Genomic DNA, 20,472 nt, shown 5'->3' with positions numbered 1-20,472 from the left:
TTAAAGATTCTCACGCCAACTGACAAAAGAATCTTCAGACTGACGCTAGTGACTAGTATTGGGTAACAGTCCTAATTGCAGAAGACGACAAAGGTGTCATGTCAGCATGTGGATACAAGAGTGGCATGTTTAGTGTGTCAGAAGAATATTATCACTCCACGTACACAGAGATATTGGCAGTCAAAAGAGAAATCAAGAAATTCCATGTCCACCTTATCGGTGCAACTTTTTTTATTGAGATAGAAATGTCATCTTTTCCAAAAAAATGCTACAATTTAAGAATAAAGCACTCCTGAAAACACAGTTGCTACGATGGACTAACTGGTTCTCACAATATTCTTTCATTGTTAATCATATTAAAGGAAAGAATAATATCCTTTCAGATTTCCTGTCAAGGCCAAAAGCCTATAAATACCAGGAATCCAACATGGTTCGATATTATCAAATCTTACCCGCAATTCTTACAATGGCACATCTCAAATCTTCAAAATCTCTCGGCCAACCCTCAAACTCCAAACCAACACACCTTCCAAATGAAGTCCTTGAAGTTATTAATGCCCATATCCTGGTAGAACCATCCGACCTCAATTTCAAGAATATGATGACGATCATTTTGAAAAAATACGGACAATTTTTAAAACGAGAGAAATTCCACCCTGATTTTCCTTTCCTTCATGTTTTTCATATAAACAATCCATATGCTTTAATAAAATAAACATTGTGTTTTTTTTTTTTTGCCCATTCGAAACATTCACTATAGCTGTCTCTTTCAACACTTTGAAGCTAGCTACTTGACGTAAGGTATGGACCATGAAAGAAATAAAAACTTCTTCCTTATATGGTATTCTCTCTAGTTTACTCTTTTGAGTTCTCTAACTTGAATCAGAGAACTCATGCCTCTCTAATAATAATAATAATAATAATCGTTAATGAGAATAAAAAATTCCATTCCACGTTATGTGTTTGAAAAACAATAATATTGATAACACTATTATTCTTAAGTATTATATTAATTTTATCAATGGTCCAAATTGCTTCTTAGACATAGAGACCCCTTATACTACAATGACAATGGAAACTATTAAAAGTATAGGTGATCAAATCGGGTTGGTCAAAGGAACCGGAACCGGTTCTGTATAGGTGATCAAATCGGGTTGGTCAAAGGAACCGGAACCGGTTCCATTAGTCAACATCACTGTTTAAACCGGTTCCATGGTCGAACCGGTTAGGGAACCGAACCGGTTCCCCAACCCTCGGACCCGGAACCGGTGGAACCGGTTCTGACCGGTTCCTAAACCGGTTCTTACACTGTAACCGGTTCCAACCGGTTACAGTGTAAAATATTATTTTTTTTTTCGTTTTTCGTTTCCGCTGCTTGTGTAGGTGATGATTTGTGTTCTTCTGATTTCTGAAGAGGCTCATGCTACTTTTGTTGTTCACCCACAGAGCAATGGTAAACAACATATTGAACTTAATGCTATGAGTGTCAGCGTGTTTGAATTGATTAGTCTGTATCGTGTATCGTGTAATGGTGAACTTAAATCTGTATCGTGTTACATTTGTTGAGTTTGCTATGTATTATAGTCTTTTGGCTTACGCAAGTCAAATGCTGAATTATAATCAAGAGCGGTGTTATACGATTCGTATTTGTATAACATGTTAAATAAAAAAAACAATTAACATAAAATTCGTTTTATTTACTTTAAGAAGTTCAAAAAAAAAAAGGTTACATGTTTTAAAATATTCAAAAACAAACTAACAAAACATTAAACTTATAAATATAAAGTTGTGACATATTATTTCTAGAAAAGCCTTCTTGTTCGTCGTAATTATTGAGTGGCGACTTATTCATCAGAATTACTTGTAGAAACGCCTTCTTGTTCGTCGTGCACTCGAACATCAAGTGGTGTTTCGTCTTCCAGAGTGGTTACGTGTTGAACACGATCGATTGAGTCCAAGTGATCCTTCAAGCAAATGCACATCTCCACCGACTCCGAATTCAGTCTTGTTCTTCTCACCGATATTACCCTGCCACTAAGAGAAAAAGCAGATTCCGAAGCTACCGTAGAAGCTTGGGCGGTTAGTAAATCACGGACCATGGTGGCAAGAATCGGAAACTCGGTTTCCTTTACCTTCCACCAAGCCAAAACATCAAAAGTACCATATTCCTCTTCGGATAAACCGGTAGAGAAATCATATGCACTATACCTTCCTAGTTCGCTTGAAGGGGTGTTACCCCTTTGTTTTTTAGCCGTTACGTTGCGAACGGTGTTCATAAGGCTAATCATGGGGTCTCGTACTCTAGTAGCACTTGAACTTGATGAAGACCCCCCCGGCGTAGGCATGTGTATGTTTGACCCATATTTATTTATATAAAAGTCATACATAAATTTAAAATTCAAGTTAAAATCATTTTGTGCATTTGTTGAAAAGTTTGGGCCAACTTCATGCATATCTAAGGCTAAAAAAATTTCGTCTATCACACATTCAACCCCCGTAACATTTAACATTGGGTTTAAAGCGGCGGCGCAAGTAAAAATCGGTGGCAATTCAAGAAAGTATTTTTTTAATTTAACTTCATTGGTAATATGATGTTTGAAAACATTGGACTTTTATTTTCAAATTCTTTAAGATTGTTAACGATTAAAAATAACTCCGAAAGAACCAAGGGACTTGTCGGATAATACGTTCCCGATAGTTTCGTAGTTGATGTTTTAAAAACTTCAAGAAAAGTCGATAAGTCATTGATAATTTCCCATTTCTCATTTGAAAAGGGGATTGCCAAATCATTCTCGGCAAGACTAGAATGAAACATTTGTAAAGTTTCTCTTTGTTTCAAAGCACTTTGAAACATTATGCAAGTGGAATTCCATCGATGAGGTACATCCCAATTAGCTCCCAAAGCTTTTCTTTCCGTATCTTTACAAAATTTTCTATAATCCATTTGTCTTTTTTTACTTTTCTTAAAAACTTCATGTAGCATTACTCTAAAATCGTTTATAACCGATGTAACCTCATCCGAAGCAAGTCCGTCTTGCACGATTAAATTAATGATATGTGCAACACACCTTGAGTGAAAAAATACACCATTGCAAATCGGCGTATATTTTAATTTTAATTTATCAACCGCCGATGTATTATTCGACGCGTTATCAAATGCAATTGAAAATATTTTATTTTCTAGTTTATAAGTTTTTATAACATAATCTAAAATTTCAAACAAATTATCTCCCGTATGTGGATACTCAAAGAGTTCGAAAGCAATGGTGCGTTTCATCATTTCCCACGATGACGGGTCTACCCAATGAGCGGTGGCACAAAGATAAGATTCGGGTAGACCATGTGGAGCCGACCAAACATCACTAGTTAAGTTTATTCCCGTATTTATATTTTCAAAATATGCAATTAGTACCTCTTTGGCCTTCTTCCACAATTTTAAACAATAACGTTTAAGAGTATGACGACTTACCTGAGTATATTGTGGTTGAAGCGTATCTCGAATCATGGCGGTTAAGCGAGGGTTGTCGAAGTGGCTAAACGGCAAAGCTTCTTGAATCACAAACTTCGCCATACGATCTTGAACTCGATCAATTTGGTATGTAAATATTCCGCCTTCACTATCCATTTGCGTTTGTTGCGACTCGATGTTCTGTTTCAACGTCCTGCAATACGGTCTTTCGATGTGTTTCTTCAAATTTGAATTCGAAAGTGGGTTTAAATAAATCCCACAAAACTTGCACCGAGCCTTCAATGAATGGTCACTCAATTCAACCAAATCTCAATTGCACCAAATCTCTTGATTACGATTATGAGGTACAATACGAACGAAACTTGGTCCGGCGGTGAAACCTTGACCAACCGATGATTGTGAGGCAGCCATAACAACAAATATGAATATAGAAGAAGAGAAAACAAGAGATTAGAGAACTCATAACGTTGTAATAGCGTTTTTTTGTATTTTTTGCGTTCGGGTTTGCGTTTTGAGTGTTGTGATGAACCCATTACACCAAATACCTATTTATACTAGTAGTGGGGTGTTTGGGGAGCCAAAAAACGGCCATTTTTGACCCCAACGGTCAAAAAACGGCCATAAAACCGTTTCCCAACGGCTAGTACTACTCCAACGGCCAGAACCGGTTCCGAACCGGTTCCAGAACCGGTTCCGGTTCGGTTCCGGTTCCTACCCGGTCCACCTCCAAAAATGTCAAACCGGTCCCGAATCGTCGGGTTGAAACGGAACCGAACCGGTTCCTACGAAAAACGGGTAGGAACCGGTTCGGTTCCGGTTCGGTTCCACCGAACCGGTTCCAGGAACCGGTTTTGTTGTCCACCTCTAATTAAAAGTATACATGATTTTATGTACTAAATGCATGCATATTAATAACAAAAATCATCGATCGTTAATTTTTCATAGATCAATCCATGTCTTTAACCAACCTCCAAAGGACGAGGTTAATCGGTTACGACAACAAAACATAAAACCATCACAAAAACCATTGATAGCATTAGCTTCATACTCAAAAGCTAGATGAGACTACATATATAAAAATTTCAATGGCATAGGGGTAGGCTGCTAGCCAGTAATAAATAAAGTTTCAAAACATAACTGCTAGAAAATATAAGATTATATAATATTAACATCTACAAAGTTAAATTTAAATTAATGATTTCTCAAAACCCGGAAAGCTAAGGTTTGCTGTTCCTCTACTTTGTTTAGGTTGACCCGAGACTGGCGTTCCCTGTAAAAAAACGAGATTTATAATCACGTCTCATTCACGCAAACAAGTCCATGTATAATGACAATCGGAATCTTGTAGGGGTGTGCACAAAACCGAAAAAACCGAACCGGAAAAACCAAACCGAATTAGAAACCGGCGGTTCGGTTTTGAATATTAGCAAAAACCGAAATATTGGTTTTCGTTCGGTTTTGTATTTTGTTAAGAACCGAAAAAACTGAACCGAACCGAAATAACCAAACAATCCAAAAAACCATAATATCTTAATTGTAACCAATGACTAGTTGTTTAGTTTTAACATATGGTTAATAACAAATATATTTTGTTTCTACCTATGGCTAAAACTAATAATACTGACACTTTCAATATCTTGGGTCAAGTTTTAGATTAAAGAAAAAAAATATCATGCCCAATTTCAATATCCTGGGTCAAGTTTTTTTTGGCCCAAAAAATTTTTGGCTCGATTAGCAAAACCGGAAAAAAATCACATCCAAAACCGAACAGAAAAAGCAAAACCAAATGGTTTTAAAAAATCATAAAACCGAAAGTTTGGTTTTTGGTTCGGTTTTAGTCAAAAACCGCACCGAACCGCACCACGCACACCCCTAGAATCTTGTGTAGAAAAGTGCATTTACCTTTTGTTGTAACCTTTCTTTGAGCTGCATGTGAAACCGAAGGTATCTTTGAAATGGTAAGCGAGCTTTGTAACCCTTCCAATAACTAAGACCACAAAAATATAAAAATAGTCAGTTTAAAAAATTACTGATACAAAAAATATTAAATAAATGTAAAGCAAAAGACTATTTTACCCTTGATGTTGGCTGGATTCTACGATTTGATCTACGAGGCTCGTCAACTTGAGAATCTGATTTGTTCTTCACCTCTATTTTAGGTGGCGGTGGTGGTAGTTTTCTACCTTTATAAGGTGGATCGGATTTAGGCTTTGATGTGAAAGTAAACCCTTTTTTTGCAGGCGGGCCTCTTAGTGGTTCTTTCCTCTTGTTAGAAGATGGCCCGACTTGTGTCTGGTTTTTTCGGGTTGATGAGTTTTCAACAGAATCAGCATCTGTCGGTTCAGGGTCACGGTTAGTTACTGTTCTGAACCAAGGAACCGGCGGCTTTCGAGGCTTGAGTCTGGATTTGGTTTCAGCCACTTGATTTTCCACGGCATCAGTTTTGGTTACACGCGCACCATACGACTTTGGAAACTTTAATAAACTGTTTGAACTACTTGTTGTGATGTTTTTGTTTGTTCGATCATCGACGTACTGCGTGCTCACCGCCATAAATTTCTGTTTCTTGCCAGGTTTCGGGACACCAAAAACAACTCTCGCCTTATCCTTATGGATTGTTGGAAGATTGCTGGTCGGTGTGGTGTTTTTACCAACATTGAAACGAGTTTCTTGGCTAGATAATAATGGCAATAACGTTCCTTGTTCTTCATGTGTTCCCGACTCCGCAATGACTGGTAACTTGTCTTTCCTTTTATCAATGACAGCAGCGGGACTGCCAAGTTTCATTCGTTTTTCCTTCGGTAACTCGCCCTGTAAAGAAATATACAAACCTGTTAAAACTAAATAGAAACAAAAACAAGTTTTATTTTTTCGTTTTTTTTAATTTAAGATAAACCTGAGAAGTATGAACTCCATTCCATTCGATCCACTTTCTATCTTTCCAGATAAGAGTTGGTCGGACATGCCATGACCTAACAACTGATGTCTCTCCTTGTGCTGATGAAAAAACGAGAGAAAATAAAGACCGTAATAATTCATCATATTGTACAAACTCATTTTAGCTAAATGATAATAAAAACAAGAAGCAAGAAGTCATCATATACCTGGAAACTGAACAGTCAGGGTAGTTACATCAATCTTATTTGGCTCCATAACAATTCCCTCGCGCCAACTACAAACATAAGGTTTATATTTAACATACAGCCCGTGTAATTCGGAAAGATGTATATACAAGTCCATTTGGGAAAACACTAACCAATCTTGCATCCAGACATCAACTCTGTCTCCCTTTGACCAAGCATAGTCAGTGACAGCTGTTCTGCGTCTCTTTCTTGCCCCTTCAAACCGCATGGTGGTCATAGGATGAGCAATCCGTATACTAGGTACCTCCTCGCTGCCTTTTACTTCAAATGCCACCCACTCTTTTAAATTCTCTGACCATTCAAAACAATTTAGCAAAGATTCACACACAATTCAGAGCATATAGATCACCCCAAAATGTCATTAACTACATATTATCTGGATTGCTTAAAAACAATATATTTACCTTCATCTGAAGATTGGATACCAGTGTAACAGATCAACGCCTTTTCATCTTTTAAACTCAAGACATTAGCTGCTAACCAGACGCCTTTGTACGTACCATTTTCTTTGTATACCTAAAACACAAGCAAGTGGAAATAAGCAAGTGAAGTACAAAGAATGGAATGAAACATCTAAGCTTTCAGTTACTTACCTCAACAAGGCAACCCTCCTTAATGTTATGCTCTTCCCAAACCCCTGGAGTATTTTGAGGAATGGCGTGTCCAACAATATATGTATGAGGTGATCTGATATTTGTTTCTTTAGAAGTCCTGGTATCCTTAATTGGACCGTCTGTGGTCACAGTTTTCTTCAGATTAGATGCCAAATGCACAGGAGATGCTAGACCATGTTTCAAAGTCTGAATCTCTTTAACTACCTTACCAGAAGCGTTCTTTTTACCAGAGTTGCTAGTCAGATGCTGGTCATATGATAATTGGGATGTATTCCAAAAACCTTCAGGGCTAGCTTCTGCGATTTTTCTCAAAGCCGATGAATCACCCATCACGACAATGTTACCAACTTGTGATACAGCTTCTGACGCCAGCTCAGCAGCCTTTACAATAGCATCTAGATTTTCAGCATGTTTTGAAGCAGCTGAAGCGGCTTCGATTCTCCGCCGAGCAGCTTCTCGTGCAGCAGAAATTACTGAATTGGAATGACTGTCAGTTGTTTTGTCCATACTCTTCAAAATAGAAGCAGGTGTAGCTTTATTGACCACGTTTGGATGTGTAATATGACTGAAATTTCCAGTGTCGCTTGATTGAAATACTTCATCAGCCATTAACCTTGCTTGTTCTGCAACATTTGTTGCAATTTTAGCAGCAGCTGATGCCATCTTAGCAACAGCAGCAGCAGCAGATATTGAAGACATTAGCTTAGCTTCAGCATCTGAAACAACACCAGAACTGTTTTGACCATCCAACCCGCTCCATAAATTCTGAAAATTACTAAGTTCAGCAGCAGCAAGCAGAGCAGCATTCTCTGCTTGTAGCATTGACTCTTCGACTTTGCTCAAAGTCTCGTCTACTGCTAGAGCATTCTCCATGTTTTGACTGCGGTAAGATGTGGTGGAAACAGGCGTTGACATGGCAACCAATGTAGGAAACGAAGTACAAAAAGCAGGAACAGTTACCGAAACAGTCTGATTTAGTGGTGAAACAGAGGTCTGGTTAACCGCTGGACTGGTGGTAATATTTGTCCTTTTTATACTTCTTGAATCGGTTGCATTCGCATATGCTTCTTGAACATTACCCTCTTCAACTCTTTTCAACATATCATGAACAGAAAGAACCCCGGCAGGACTGCTGCTTTGAGAAGCAGGTGGTGCTGATACAGCAACTGAAGTAGAAAAAATACTAGTAACAGGAGCAGTGACTGAATCTGTCTGGTTTTCAACCCGAAACGGGGTACGATTGCGGGCCCCAGTACAAGGAACCAGATGAGCACTAGGAGTCATCAGAACTTGACTAGGAACATTAGTAACAGCAGCACTAACCTTTTTCCTCTTTCTACTTTTTGGATCACCAGACGCCTTGTTGTCATCATTAGATAAGGGAGAAAACAAAGCACTATGAACCACGGGAATAGAATGTGGATGTGGACCAACTCCAGAAACATTAACAGGGGTTAACATAACTGCCTCGGTTATGGGTGATCCAGAAAAACGAGGCACAGGTGAGCCTGGTAAAGAAGCAATCCCCCATTGTCCAAGAAAAGGACTTTGAGATAGCCACAGCGGGTTTGGTGTAGTTTGATAAGGGTGATGTATAGGAGTAAATGGGTGTTGAAAAGCAGCATTTCTTGACTGTAAACCAACACAAGACGGGGTAGACATGTTCCAAAGAGGTGATGGAACAGGAATCAAGGGGCTGACAGCTGGCGGAGTGCCCTTGTATGTGCCTGAAAGGATACTGCTGTGTTTAATTCCTAGATCCGGGCTTCTGTAGCCTAAATCTTTCAAGTCTGAAATGAAAGTTAAAATGTTACGAGACTTATAATACATGAAAAACAACCAATGCAAAAGTACCTGCTCGTGGTTGTTGAATAGGGGTGTTAGCCTGGGATTTCTGACCATGAACCCTCTCCAGACAAGCACGCCAAACATCCTCCCATGTTTTCCTTCCAGCATCTGAATATACAACACAATTATGTGTAAACATTTTGTATGTCAGAAATATCAGCTTAACTTCAAAGACAACTAAAAATCATAAACTAACCAGACTGTTCAAATGCAGCAATCATGTGGGCCTCTTCAGGCGGCACCCCTGATCTGCGACCACAATGCAACGCAACACATTTCAGCAAAAGATTCAAACCGCATAACATCACCCTAAAATTTATTTTTCCGCCCTCAAATGCATAATGCATGTTCGTGTGTTTGGTTCAAAGAATTAAGATGAGAAGAGTGTTGAACCAACAAATTAAACTTGCCAAAAAGAAGTAAAAAATTTGGTTTCAAATTCCCTTTCTTCTATATTAAAAGAGGCTAGTTATTTGGAGGCAAACACAGGTTTAAGAGAATGGAGAAAAATAACCCTCCCATAATAAAAAAATGACTACAGCAACAATCCATCTACCAGTATTTGTGCTTTGACAAGTAATATTACTCACATCAATGATCCATATAGCAATATTTGTGCTCGCAGTTGAACTTGTTGATTATTGGTAAAAGGCTGGTGAAAAATAGAGGTTGAGTTGTTCAAATCTTGCAGGTTTGATATAGGAGCAGGTTTGGTAACACTGCATTCAACCTTCTCTTTGGGACCCGACTCTTGAAACTGAATAACTTGACCAGCTGCTGCAGGGCTTGTTGGTTGTGGGGTGGTTACCAACAAAGGAGATGCCTTTTCTACTCTTCGTGATCGTGTGGTAGTTGTTTCCTTACCTTTATCCGCACTTTCTTTCGCAACAGACTTTCGCCTTCTTTTACGCTCTTTGGTTGCTGCATTCGTACCACTACCAGGCGTTTGAGTAACAACAGGAGATGCATTTGGTTTTCTAGGATCCAATTTGCTGCTAAAATCAATGCAAGATCCTTCCATAGCCTACAGCACGGATTTGTAAAATTATCCCAAGTTAAAATATAAAAAATAAACTATGATTCAAAAGAAATCAAGAGATGAATGTAAAAAGTATTACCATAGATTGAGAAGCAGAAAATAGCAGACCCGTGCATGTTTCTGTAAGTCCAGCAGCTGCACTGACCTCAAAAGTAAAACTTTTATCTGTTTTCACATCACTGTTTGAAGAAATTGAATGCTCTTTTGCTTGCACATCTTCTGCTGCCTCTGGAAGTGAGGTATTCTCATAAATGGCGCCCTCGCTGGGTGTTACTCTGGCACTCTGAGAAAGTTCAGTAATGTTTGTGTTTACAACAGGAGAGACAGATTCAATTTTATCCATGGGGACAGAACTGTCTCCTTGCATCATATGATTATCATCACGTTCTGAGGTAAGCACCACATCTTCTGCTGCCTCTGTAAGTGAGGTATTCTCATCAATAGCATCATCAATGGACTTTACTCTTGTACTCTGAGAAAGTTCAGTATTGTTTGTATTTAAAAGAAGAGAAATAGAATCAAGTTTATCCACTGAGACAGAAGTATCTTCATGCTTCATGTGACTACCATCGCATTCTGAGGTAAGCACCACATGTTCTGCTGCTTCTGGAAGTGAGGTGTTCTCATTAATGGCACCCTCACTGGACTCTACTCTTGTACTCTGAGAAAGTTCAGTATTGTTTGTGTTCAAAAGAGGAGAAACAGATTGGATTGCGTCCCTAGAGACAGAAGTATCTTCATGCTTCATGTGACTATCATCGCATTCTGAGGTAAGCACCACATGTTCTGCTGCTTCTGGAAGTGACGTGTTCTCGTTAATTGCACCCTCACTGGACTCTACTCTTGTACTCTCAGAAAGTTCAGTATTGTTTGTGTTCAAAAGAGGAGAAACAGATTGGATTGCGTCCCTAGAGACAGAAGTATCTTCCACGTGACTCATATGACTGTCTTCACATTCTAAGGTAAGCACCAAATCTTCTGTTGCCTCTGGAAGTGAGGTGTTCTCATTAATGGCACCCTCGCTGGGCTTTACTGTTGTATCCATAGAGACAGAAGTATCTTCCTCATGTCTCGTATTACTATCATCACATTGCGAGGTTAGTACCACATCTTCTGTTGCCTCTGGAAGTGGGGTATTCTCAATAATGTCACCCTCACTGGGTTCTACTCTTGTACTCGGAAAAGGTTCAGCATTGTTTGTGTTTAAAGGAGGAGAAACAGCTTGAACTGCATCCATAGAGACAGAAGTATCTTCCTCATTCCCCATATGATTATCATCATATTCTGAGGTAAGCACCACATCTTCTGTTGCCTCTAGAAGTGAGGTATTCTCATTGATGTCACCCTCACCGGGCTTTACATCTTCTGTTGCTTCTGGAAATGAGGTATTCTCATCAATGGCATCCTCACTGGGACTTACATCTTCTGTTGCCTCTGGAAATGAGAAATTCTCATCAATGGCACCCTCAGTACTGATTGTGTTTGAAAGAGGAGACAAAGATTGAAGTTTCTCCATAGAAACAGAGCTATCTTCATCATGCCCCGTATGACTATCATTGCATTCCGAGGTAAGCACCACATCAGTAGAAACAGGCTGCTCACTTGACATATTAACTGCAAAATTCAGTTAAGTAATCAGAAACAGAAGCAAATATGCATTTCAACATGTATGACCCAAATTTCTATCCATAAAGATCCCACCATCAGAACTATGAAATATTGTGTTACTTGAACAACAAATTTCCCTAAATTATAAGATTTAAGTCCAGACACGAATGCTGCATGACAACCATTTGAACAGTGAAAAGAAAATGTGGTTTAAGTCCAGACATGAAAATGTAGCTCTACATATTATCTTATTAAGTAGCATACACCATAAAGAAAGTAGGAGGATTTTGCTAAACTTAAAGGTGCCTCACCGTGATGTCCTGAGATAGATTCCTGCATACCAACTCCAGCCTCACTGTTATCACCCGCTTTTGTTGATGAATCACATAGTATGGGATCTACAGTTGAAGGTGTGGACCATCCCCCCATATCATCAGGATTAGCCTCTTCTACTAGATCATTCATGACCGCATTCGTGTTTTCAACGGAAGTTTCATGTAAAATTTTTCCAGCATGGACAAGATGTGCACCTGTTTCAACCACAGATAATGAAGGACAATCCATCATACTACCAACTTTGATAGACTCATTTTCACAGGTTCCATCGCTAACAAACCCTTCTTCCTTTTTCTCATTATCATGATGATCTGAGCTTGTTACCCCAAGTATCGGAGATGTAGCATCAATATAACCTGTGGAAACATTTAAAGCGTAAGAAGATGACACATATCAGATTACACGATAGCAATTGATGATGCAAGAAAATATGCAATGAGTTGCACATGGTGTGTGTGTGTGTGTTTATGTTTACATGCTACGCTTGACACTTAAAACTGAGAGCTGAAAAATCTATAATCCTAACTTAATACTCTTGATTCGCTCTTTTCATTAAATATTATGTGTGTGTGTGTGGAGAGAGAGAGAGAGAGACCTGGTTCAGCCAAAATGGCGATATCAGCTTCAGATCCTTGAGCCTTACAGCCTTCAGCAGTCAAAACTGATTCAATATCTTGTTGGCTATCAAGTGCTGCAATGTCCATATCCAAAGTACCACCATGTTGCTCAGATGATTGTACTTCATCATTTATCTGCTGCTGCACTGAACCAGAAAGCTTAGCAGCAGGGCTCATATTCTTGTTTGAATCCCCACTGTGAACTTTCGGAGTGGCTACAAGATCCGTGTTTCCAGCAATCAATTCAGCTGATGAGCACATGTTTGTCATATTAGTACCTGTGTCATTAATAAGTGTGTGCTTGAAACTGAGAGGGAGAGAGAGAGAGACCTGGTTCAGCCAAAATGGTGATATCAGCTTCAGATCCTTGAGCCTTAAAACCTTCAGCAGTCGAAACTGATTCAATATTTTGTTTGCTATCAAGTGCTGCAATGGCCATATCCAAAGTACCACCATGTTGCTCAGATGATTGTACTTCATCGTTTCTCTGCTGCTGCACTGAATCAGAAAGGTTAGCAGCAGGGCCCTGGTTCTTGCTTGAATCCCCACTGTGAACTTCTGGAGTGCCTACAAGATCCGTGGTTCCAGCAATCAGTTTCGCTGATAAGCACGTGTTTGTCATATTAGTACCTGTGTCGTTAATATGTGTGTGCTTGAAACTGAGAGAAAGAGAGAGAGAGATACCTGGTTCAGCCAAACTGGTGATATCAGCTTCAGATCCTTGAGCCTTACAGCCTTCAGCAGTCGAAACTGATTCAATATTTTGTTGGCTATCAAGTGCTGCAATGGCCATATCCAAAGTACCGCCATGTTGCTCAGATGATTGTACTTCATCGTTTATCTGCCGCTGCACTGAATCAGAAAGGTTAGCAGCAGGGTTCTGGTCCTTGCTTGAATCCCCACTGTGAACTTTTGGAGTGGCTACAAGACCCGGGTTTCCAGCAATCAATTCAGCTGATGAGCACGTGTTTGTCATATTAGAACCTGTGTCGTTAATATGTGTGTGCTTGAAAGTTGAGAGAGAGAGAGAGAGAGAGAGAGAGAGAGATACCTGGTTCAGCCAAAATGATGATGTCAGCTTCAGATCCTTGAGCCTTACCACCTTCAGCAGTCAAAACTGATTCAATATCTTGTTGGCTAACAAGTGCAGCAATGTCCGTATCCAAAGTACCACCATGTTGCTCAGATGATTGTACTTCATCATTTATCGGCTGCTGCACTGAACCATAAAACTTAGCAGCAGGGCTCTGGTCCTTGTTTGAATCCCCACTGTGAACTTTTGGAATGGCTACAAGATCTGTGTTTCCAGCAATTAATTCAGCTGATGAGCACGTGTTTGTCATATTATTACCTGTGTCGTTAATGATTCTTCCTTCACCCATTTCTGATTGGTCAAAAGCACAGTCTGGTTTTTCTAATTCCTCGACATGTGCATCCAACACCTTTAATGGAGAACACATATTTGATTCTAAGGAAGCAAGATTCTCTGATGTTTTCTTGCCATCATCCTCAACAGTAACTGGAGGTAAGTCCTCATGCATAAAGTCATTATTAAGTTCACATGACTCAGGAAAAGCAGTGGCTCCACACTTGTTGTCATGAGAAACTTCAGCACAAGCTTCTGTTATTAGCAAATTACAACTCTCTGCTGGCATTGACTCCTCATTAACAAGAATGTCAACTGCAAATGGTGGCTTATCGAGAGAATCCACATTCGAAGGCTTTACATTACTGTCTGTACAAGTTTCAACTGCAGTGAGACTGCCAACTGGATTATCCGTGTTCTTGGTGCTACACTCGGCCTCACTACTTGATTGATATCTTTCCAAATCGCATTCCTTACTTGCATCCAAATTCCCACATTCCATTTTGGAAGTGTGAAGATCTTCTTGCAGTTTGTTTTCAGGTAATTCAACTGCTATATTTCTGGCTCCGTGATTCACATCATCACATATACCATCAACTTTTTCTTCCGAAAAATCACATATGTTACCTAAAACATCTGAATCTAACTTTCCACCAGAAAGTTCCGTCTCCGCTTTAGAGTTTTTAGTAACTGTAACATAAAACTCATCACAAGTGAAGCTTTCCTGAGACTTATTTATTATCATCGTTTCTTGGGCATGACTGTTAACGTCATCTTGCTTCTTATTTGGACCCACATTTGTGATTAACTTATCAGGATCATCACTCGCATCCAATTCTTCAGTCACAAAGGTCCACACTTCTTTGTCTGCCACCATTGTTTCTTGGGCATAATTCTTCCCATCATCCTGCTTCAAATTAGTATCCATACTTAAAGGTAAGCTACCGGGTTCACCGCTTACATTGAATTCTTCAGTTGCCAATACCCCATCTTCTACTGTATGTACCACAATTGCTTCTTGGGCATGATTGTTTCCATCATCTTGCTTCAAAACAGGATCCATACTTGCAGATAAGCTATCATGTTCATGATCACTCAAAACCAATTCTCCAGTTGTCTGTACCTTTTCTTCTTCGTTGTTTGCTACCATTGCTTCTTGGTCATGATTATTTTCATCGTCTTGATTCAAACTAGGATCCGCATTTGTAGCTAAGCTACCAGGTTCATCACTCGCATCCAATTTTTCAGTCACCAAGGCCCCCACTTCTTTGTCTATCACCGTTGCTTCATGAGCATGATTTTTTACATCATCTTGCTTCAAATCAGGATCCGAGTTTGTAGTTAAGATACAATGTTCATCACTCAAAACCAATTCATCAGTGGCCAAGACCCCTTCTTCCTTGTTTGTAGCCATTGCTTCTTGGGCATGATTATTTTCATCATCTTGCTTCAAATTAGGATCCATATTTGTAGCCAAGTTACCAGGTTCATCACTCACATCTGATTCTTCAGTTGCCAATACCCCCTCTTCTTCCTCATTTGTTACCATTGCTTCTAGGGCATCATCCTTTTCATCATCTTGCTTCAAATCAGGATTCAGATTTATAGATAAGCTACAAGGTTCATCACTCACAACCAATTCTTCAGTTGTCAACACCTCTTCTTCATTGTTTATAATCATTGCTTCTAGGGTATGATTATTCCCATCATCTTCCTTCAAATTAGGATGCATATATGTAGCTAAGCTACCAGGTTCATCACTTGCATCCAATTCTTCAGTCACCAAGGCCCCCACTTCTTCGTCTATCACCATTGCTTCATGGGCATGATTAGTTTCATCATCTTGATTCAAGCTAGGGTCCATATTTGTAGCCAAGCAACCACGCTTATCACTCTCATCCAACTCTTCAGTGGCCAAGACCCCCTCTTCTTCCTTGTTTGTTACCATTGCGTCTTGGGCATGATTATTTTCATCCTGTTGTTTCAAATTAGGATCCAAATTTATAAATAAACTACCAGATTCATCACTCACATCTAACTCTTCAGTTTCCAAGAACCCTTCTACCTTTTTTGCTACCAGTGTTTCTAGTGCATGACTGAATTCATCATCTTGCTTCAAATTAGGATCCATATGTGTAGCCAAACTACCAGGTTCATCACTCACATACAGTTCTTCAGTTTCCAAGGGCCCCACTTCTACCTGGTTTGTTACCATTGCTTCTAGAGTATGATTATTTTCATCCTCTTGCTTCAAAACAGGGTTCAGATTTGTAGCTAAGTTACCAGGTTCATCACTCACATGTGACTCTTCAGTTGCCAAGAACCCTCCTAACTTTTTTGTTACCATTGTTTCTAGTGCATGACTGAATTCATCATCTTGATTCAAATTAGGATCCATAGAGTCCAGATTTGTAGCTAAGTTACCAGGTTCATCACTTGATTCGGTGACCAAGGTCCCTTGGCCAACTGATTTTAGAAGCATTTCAACAGACTCTGAAGAAGCTGCTTCAGACCATACATTGTCATGTCTTGATTCTACCACACTTGAACTAGTACCACGTGAGTATTCTTCAATCCACTGATTGTCTTCCTGACCAGTGATACCAAGAAAAACCTCATTCTCAACCAAACTATCAAAGCTTAAATGTCCCGCATCTTCATAGGCATATGGACGCAAAACAGGAGAAACTGTGGAGCTTACTTCTTCGGTTAACTCAACATTGTGAATGCTGAACTCACTGTCATCATAATCCATTTGCATATCCCTGCAGTTCAACCCTTCAACTAAACTATTTTAGACATAAGCACTTGTACAATTTATCATTCAGTAAAATATAATGTAGCACATGAAATCATTACGATAAAAGTCATGCCAGTTATATAGACTACATCAGGGCAAAACATAAAACAAAACAAAATCAAGCAGAAATCACAGACATAAATCAAGAATCAACTATATCCATAGATATTCAACATTCAACATGATAATAAATATCTATCAATAACCATCCAACATTAAACATAATGAAAAACAACTTGAAATATAAACAGATAAACAACCGTTACAAAAAAATTGCAAAAGTGAGGCACACAACTTGTTTTGTGATTCATACCATACTAACTTCAAATACAGTTGGTAAAACCCTAAGCCTAATCATTCACGTTTGAACTCTACCTATACAAATTATTTTAAAGGTCTACAAACATTTTGCATTGACACATACATTTACAAATATAACCTAAGCACGCAGCACAATAATGTAAATTGATCAGTTATTACTAAAAGTAAACGTGGAAACGAGAAGCTAACACGCAACACTACCTTCCTCCATTCAGTGTCAAAATCAGCTTATTCAGATATGTTAACTTGTTAATATCAGAATGTGTGGCTATGACTTCATACTACAGAAAACCTTTATTTATATAGAGTACATCATGGCAAAACATAAAACAAAACAAAATCAAGCAGAAATCACAGGCATAAATAAATAAAAATTTTAAATCAACGCTATCAATAGGCATCCAACATTCAACATGATAAAAAAAACCTCGAAATGTGAATACAGTAAGCAAAACCCTAAGCTTAATCATTCACATTTGAGCTCTGCATACACAGCTTGTTCAATAGGTCTACCAGCATTTCATACAAACTACATTAATAATACATACATACATTCACAAAAAATATAACCTAAACACACACAGCACAATAACATAAACCGATCAATCATCACTATAACAAAATGCAAATCAACAAAACGTAACACTACCTTCCAGCATTCAGTGTCAAAACCGTAACGATTAGATCAACGTTGCTGCTGCTACTGCCGCCTCATATCATAACCGATACAAGCCCTAATTTATAGTCAAACGAAATCAGTACTGATATTTGACTGAATAATAGACAATACAATACAATAGAATATAAGCAACAGGTTACAGACTTACAGAATGAACAGCAGAAGAAGAAGATGAGTTTGGCGTGTTGCAGAAAACCTAGAGAGAGAAAGTGAGTGAGTGTGTTCTATTTCAGTGGCGAACGAATATTATTATTTGAAACTGTGTGGGAAGGGGTGTTTTGGTAAATGTGATAAGGACGTTTTGGACACGTGTGGGTGTGTCATTGGTTAGTGTAAAGCAGCGCCTAATGATTTCGTTTGATATTTTTTCAAATATCTTTAAAGGCGAAAAACGTTAGCTAAAAACGTTACATTAATATTGAAAATTTGAAATCGTTTAAACCGGTTGTTGGTTTCGTTTTACGGTTGGTATTTAATTAACTATCGATCGGTCGGTTAAAAGAATCTCAAACCGTAACGAATGGTTTGGTTTACGATTTATGTCGAAAACATATAGGGTCCTTTTATATATAACACAAACCGAGCTACATCTGAATAATGGGTAAGCGAGCAACAAGTTGCGCCGCTATCCCCTTTTGAATCGCAAAGCCTATTCTACTAAATATAAATCCTTGGTTTCTCGGGCTCTGCGAGTCACTGTGGACCACCTTCTACACCCGCTCCAAGAAGCGAACCGCCACGGGAGCTAGGGATCCAAAAGTGTCGAAGGCAAATGGAATGAACACGTGTTGATTCTCCAAACACGTTGTCTCATGCTTAGCAACCTTTCTAGATTCCGCTCTCAAAACCGCATGTCCAGGTACGAAGCCACTGTCTCTCAGCCCCACCAACGGGGACACCCCAGTGAGGTCAACACACGCATGCTTACCCCCTGCCCAGCCAAACACAAGAACATCCGCAGGACGCAGGGTAGACCACCCATCTCGCGGATCAGTCAAAAAGTTAACAGGTGCCTCTTTCTTGGCTGAGATCCCGGCACGTCTAAGCACATCCCATAAGACATCTCTAACCTAGTCATGACGATACTTGGATCCCGGCAATTTCTTACAGTGAAGGGCATGCTCACCAAATCTATCCAGGTTTTTTTACAAATGGGGCATGATTCATCTGGAGGGAAAAGAGGAATCATAAGCCGGTATTTAAGGATGACTCTGTATTCAACTGCCGACATCCGTTGCGCAAGACCTTCAATGGGAACAACAGTCAAAAAATCCTGGGCATGAGCCCCCTTGAGACAAGCTAAAACTGCCTTTTGTCTCAGGGTCATATCGAATCGCTTCTCCAAATCATGTACGTGTTTACCATAAAGAGCACTCGCCAATGTTTGTTGAGGTTTCTTGGAGGCGGGTCTCCTTATCAGTAAAACCGCCTATATCAAGGTCCGGAAAAGTTGTTCCAATATTACCAAGTGCAAAAGAGTAGTCAGGATCTACCCCCATAACACCAGCGTTTCACAGGATGTGGTCTTGCAATTTCCACGACTGAGACCTGGAAGCCACAAAGGCATATGCGGAGACATCCTCAGCTGAGAAAATTCCTAAGCCTCCGCATCGCATAGGGAAGGAAGCCAACCTCCACTGGAGGTCCCCAAAATGCCGAAAACCGGTTGTATGAAACAGGACCGGACCGTAAGATTTATTTATATTTTATTTTTCAAAAATATTTCATATTAGATATATTCAATTCTTATTAGAGCCATACGTGAATGTAATACATATTTGGATTTTAATCTGTATGCATGCATACTTTTACTGTATGTTCAAGTTTAATTTTTCGACACTATTTTGTATGCTTGTGCATACAGTATGCAGGCATATATATTTGATAAATCAATAGATGTATTGGTTTTTATGATAAATTCAATTTATTATTGAAGCCCAAACCGTAAATAACGGTTCTATTTGGTTTGATTTTTGGTTTGGGTTCGGTTTTAGGTAATAAAAAACCGTTACAAACCGTTTGGTTCACGGTTTCACTTAAAAACCGCGGAATCCGGACCGTGAACACCTCTAAATGGGAAAAACATAAGACAATGAGCTGACAGTGGATTAGGGGAGTAGGTGGCGTTTGTTAGTTGGATTATTGAACTGAACAAGTTTTATCTCACCTCACTGTAGTGTCTTCGGGCGAGTGTTCATGGACGTTAGCCTTAGGTGAGGGTTTCCCGAATCAATAAAGCGAGTGTATTCCAATATGGTGAATTTAGCTAGTAGTCAATTTAGAGGATTCGTTGTTCGTTCAAAAAAAAAGTTTGTAAAAGAAATATCAATTTATTTTGTGAGGTAGGTGCGCGAACTCGGGTTCATAACGATAGGATGGTTCAAGTAAATGATGTATTGAAAGAGATCGAGGTAGTATAGAATTACGTTCGGTAGATAAAACAAAATAAGTGGGATGGGGTGACATGATGGTAGGAGTAAGAACGCCACCTCTATTTTCGAGACCGTCTACAGAATGCAATAGCAAGGAAAGAAATCGGTATGACACCCTTGGCCAGTTGGCCCTAATAGCAAACACCGAAAAGGTCTAAAAATAATGTCACTTCCTAATAACTTTGTATATGTTATTTTAA

General features: G+C 39.2%; 1 protein-coding gene across 1 annotated transcript; it reads right to left on the bottom strand.

Annotated features, from left to right (window-relative positions):
- Positions 1-5,303: 5,303 nt before the first annotated feature.
- LOC143610660 (uncharacterized) lies at positions 5,304-17,954 on the bottom strand. Its single transcript, XM_077085072.1, has 17 exons — positions 17,811-17,954; positions 13,726-16,818; positions 13,359-13,628; positions 13,005-13,274; positions 12,653-12,952; positions 12,033-12,413; positions 10,193-11,727; positions 9,665-10,098; positions 9,271-9,323; positions 9,081-9,182; positions 7,206-9,016; positions 7,017-7,128; positions 6,726-6,903; positions 6,574-6,641; positions 6,366-6,466; positions 5,546-6,280; positions 5,304-5,456 (listed from the first exon to the last, which is right to left on the bottom strand). The coding sequence occupies exons 1-17, from the start codon at positions 17,818-17,820 to the stop codon at positions 5,304-5,306; spliced, it is 9,606 nt and encodes a 3,201-aa protein (XP_076941187.1). The 5' UTR covers positions 17,821-17,954.
- Positions 17,955-20,472: the final 2,518 nt, after the last annotated feature.

This window comes from Bidens hawaiensis, unplaced genomic scaffold, assembly GCF_021521415.1.
Source record: "Bidens hawaiensis isolate Kalapana, Puna unplaced genomic scaffold, B.hawaiensis_p1.1 tig00027344_1, whole genome shotgun sequence".
In the NCBI taxonomy this organism is placed as follows: domain Eukaryota; kingdom Viridiplantae; phylum Streptophyta; class Magnoliopsida; order Asterales; family Asteraceae; genus Bidens; species Bidens hawaiensis.
This window is presented reverse-complemented; position numbering and strand designations above follow the sequence as displayed.

Coding starts and splice junctions, on each gene's coding strand:
- LOC143610660 (XM_077085072.1), bottom strand. Junction 11,728..12,032: donor ATCTATCTCAGGACATCACG/GTGAGGCACCTT, acceptor TGAATTTTGCAG/TTAATATGTCAAGTGAGCAG. Junction 6,281..6,365: donor ATGGAGTTCATACTTCTCAG/GTTTATCTTAAA, acceptor ATTTCTTTACAG/GGCGAGTTACCGAAGGAAAA.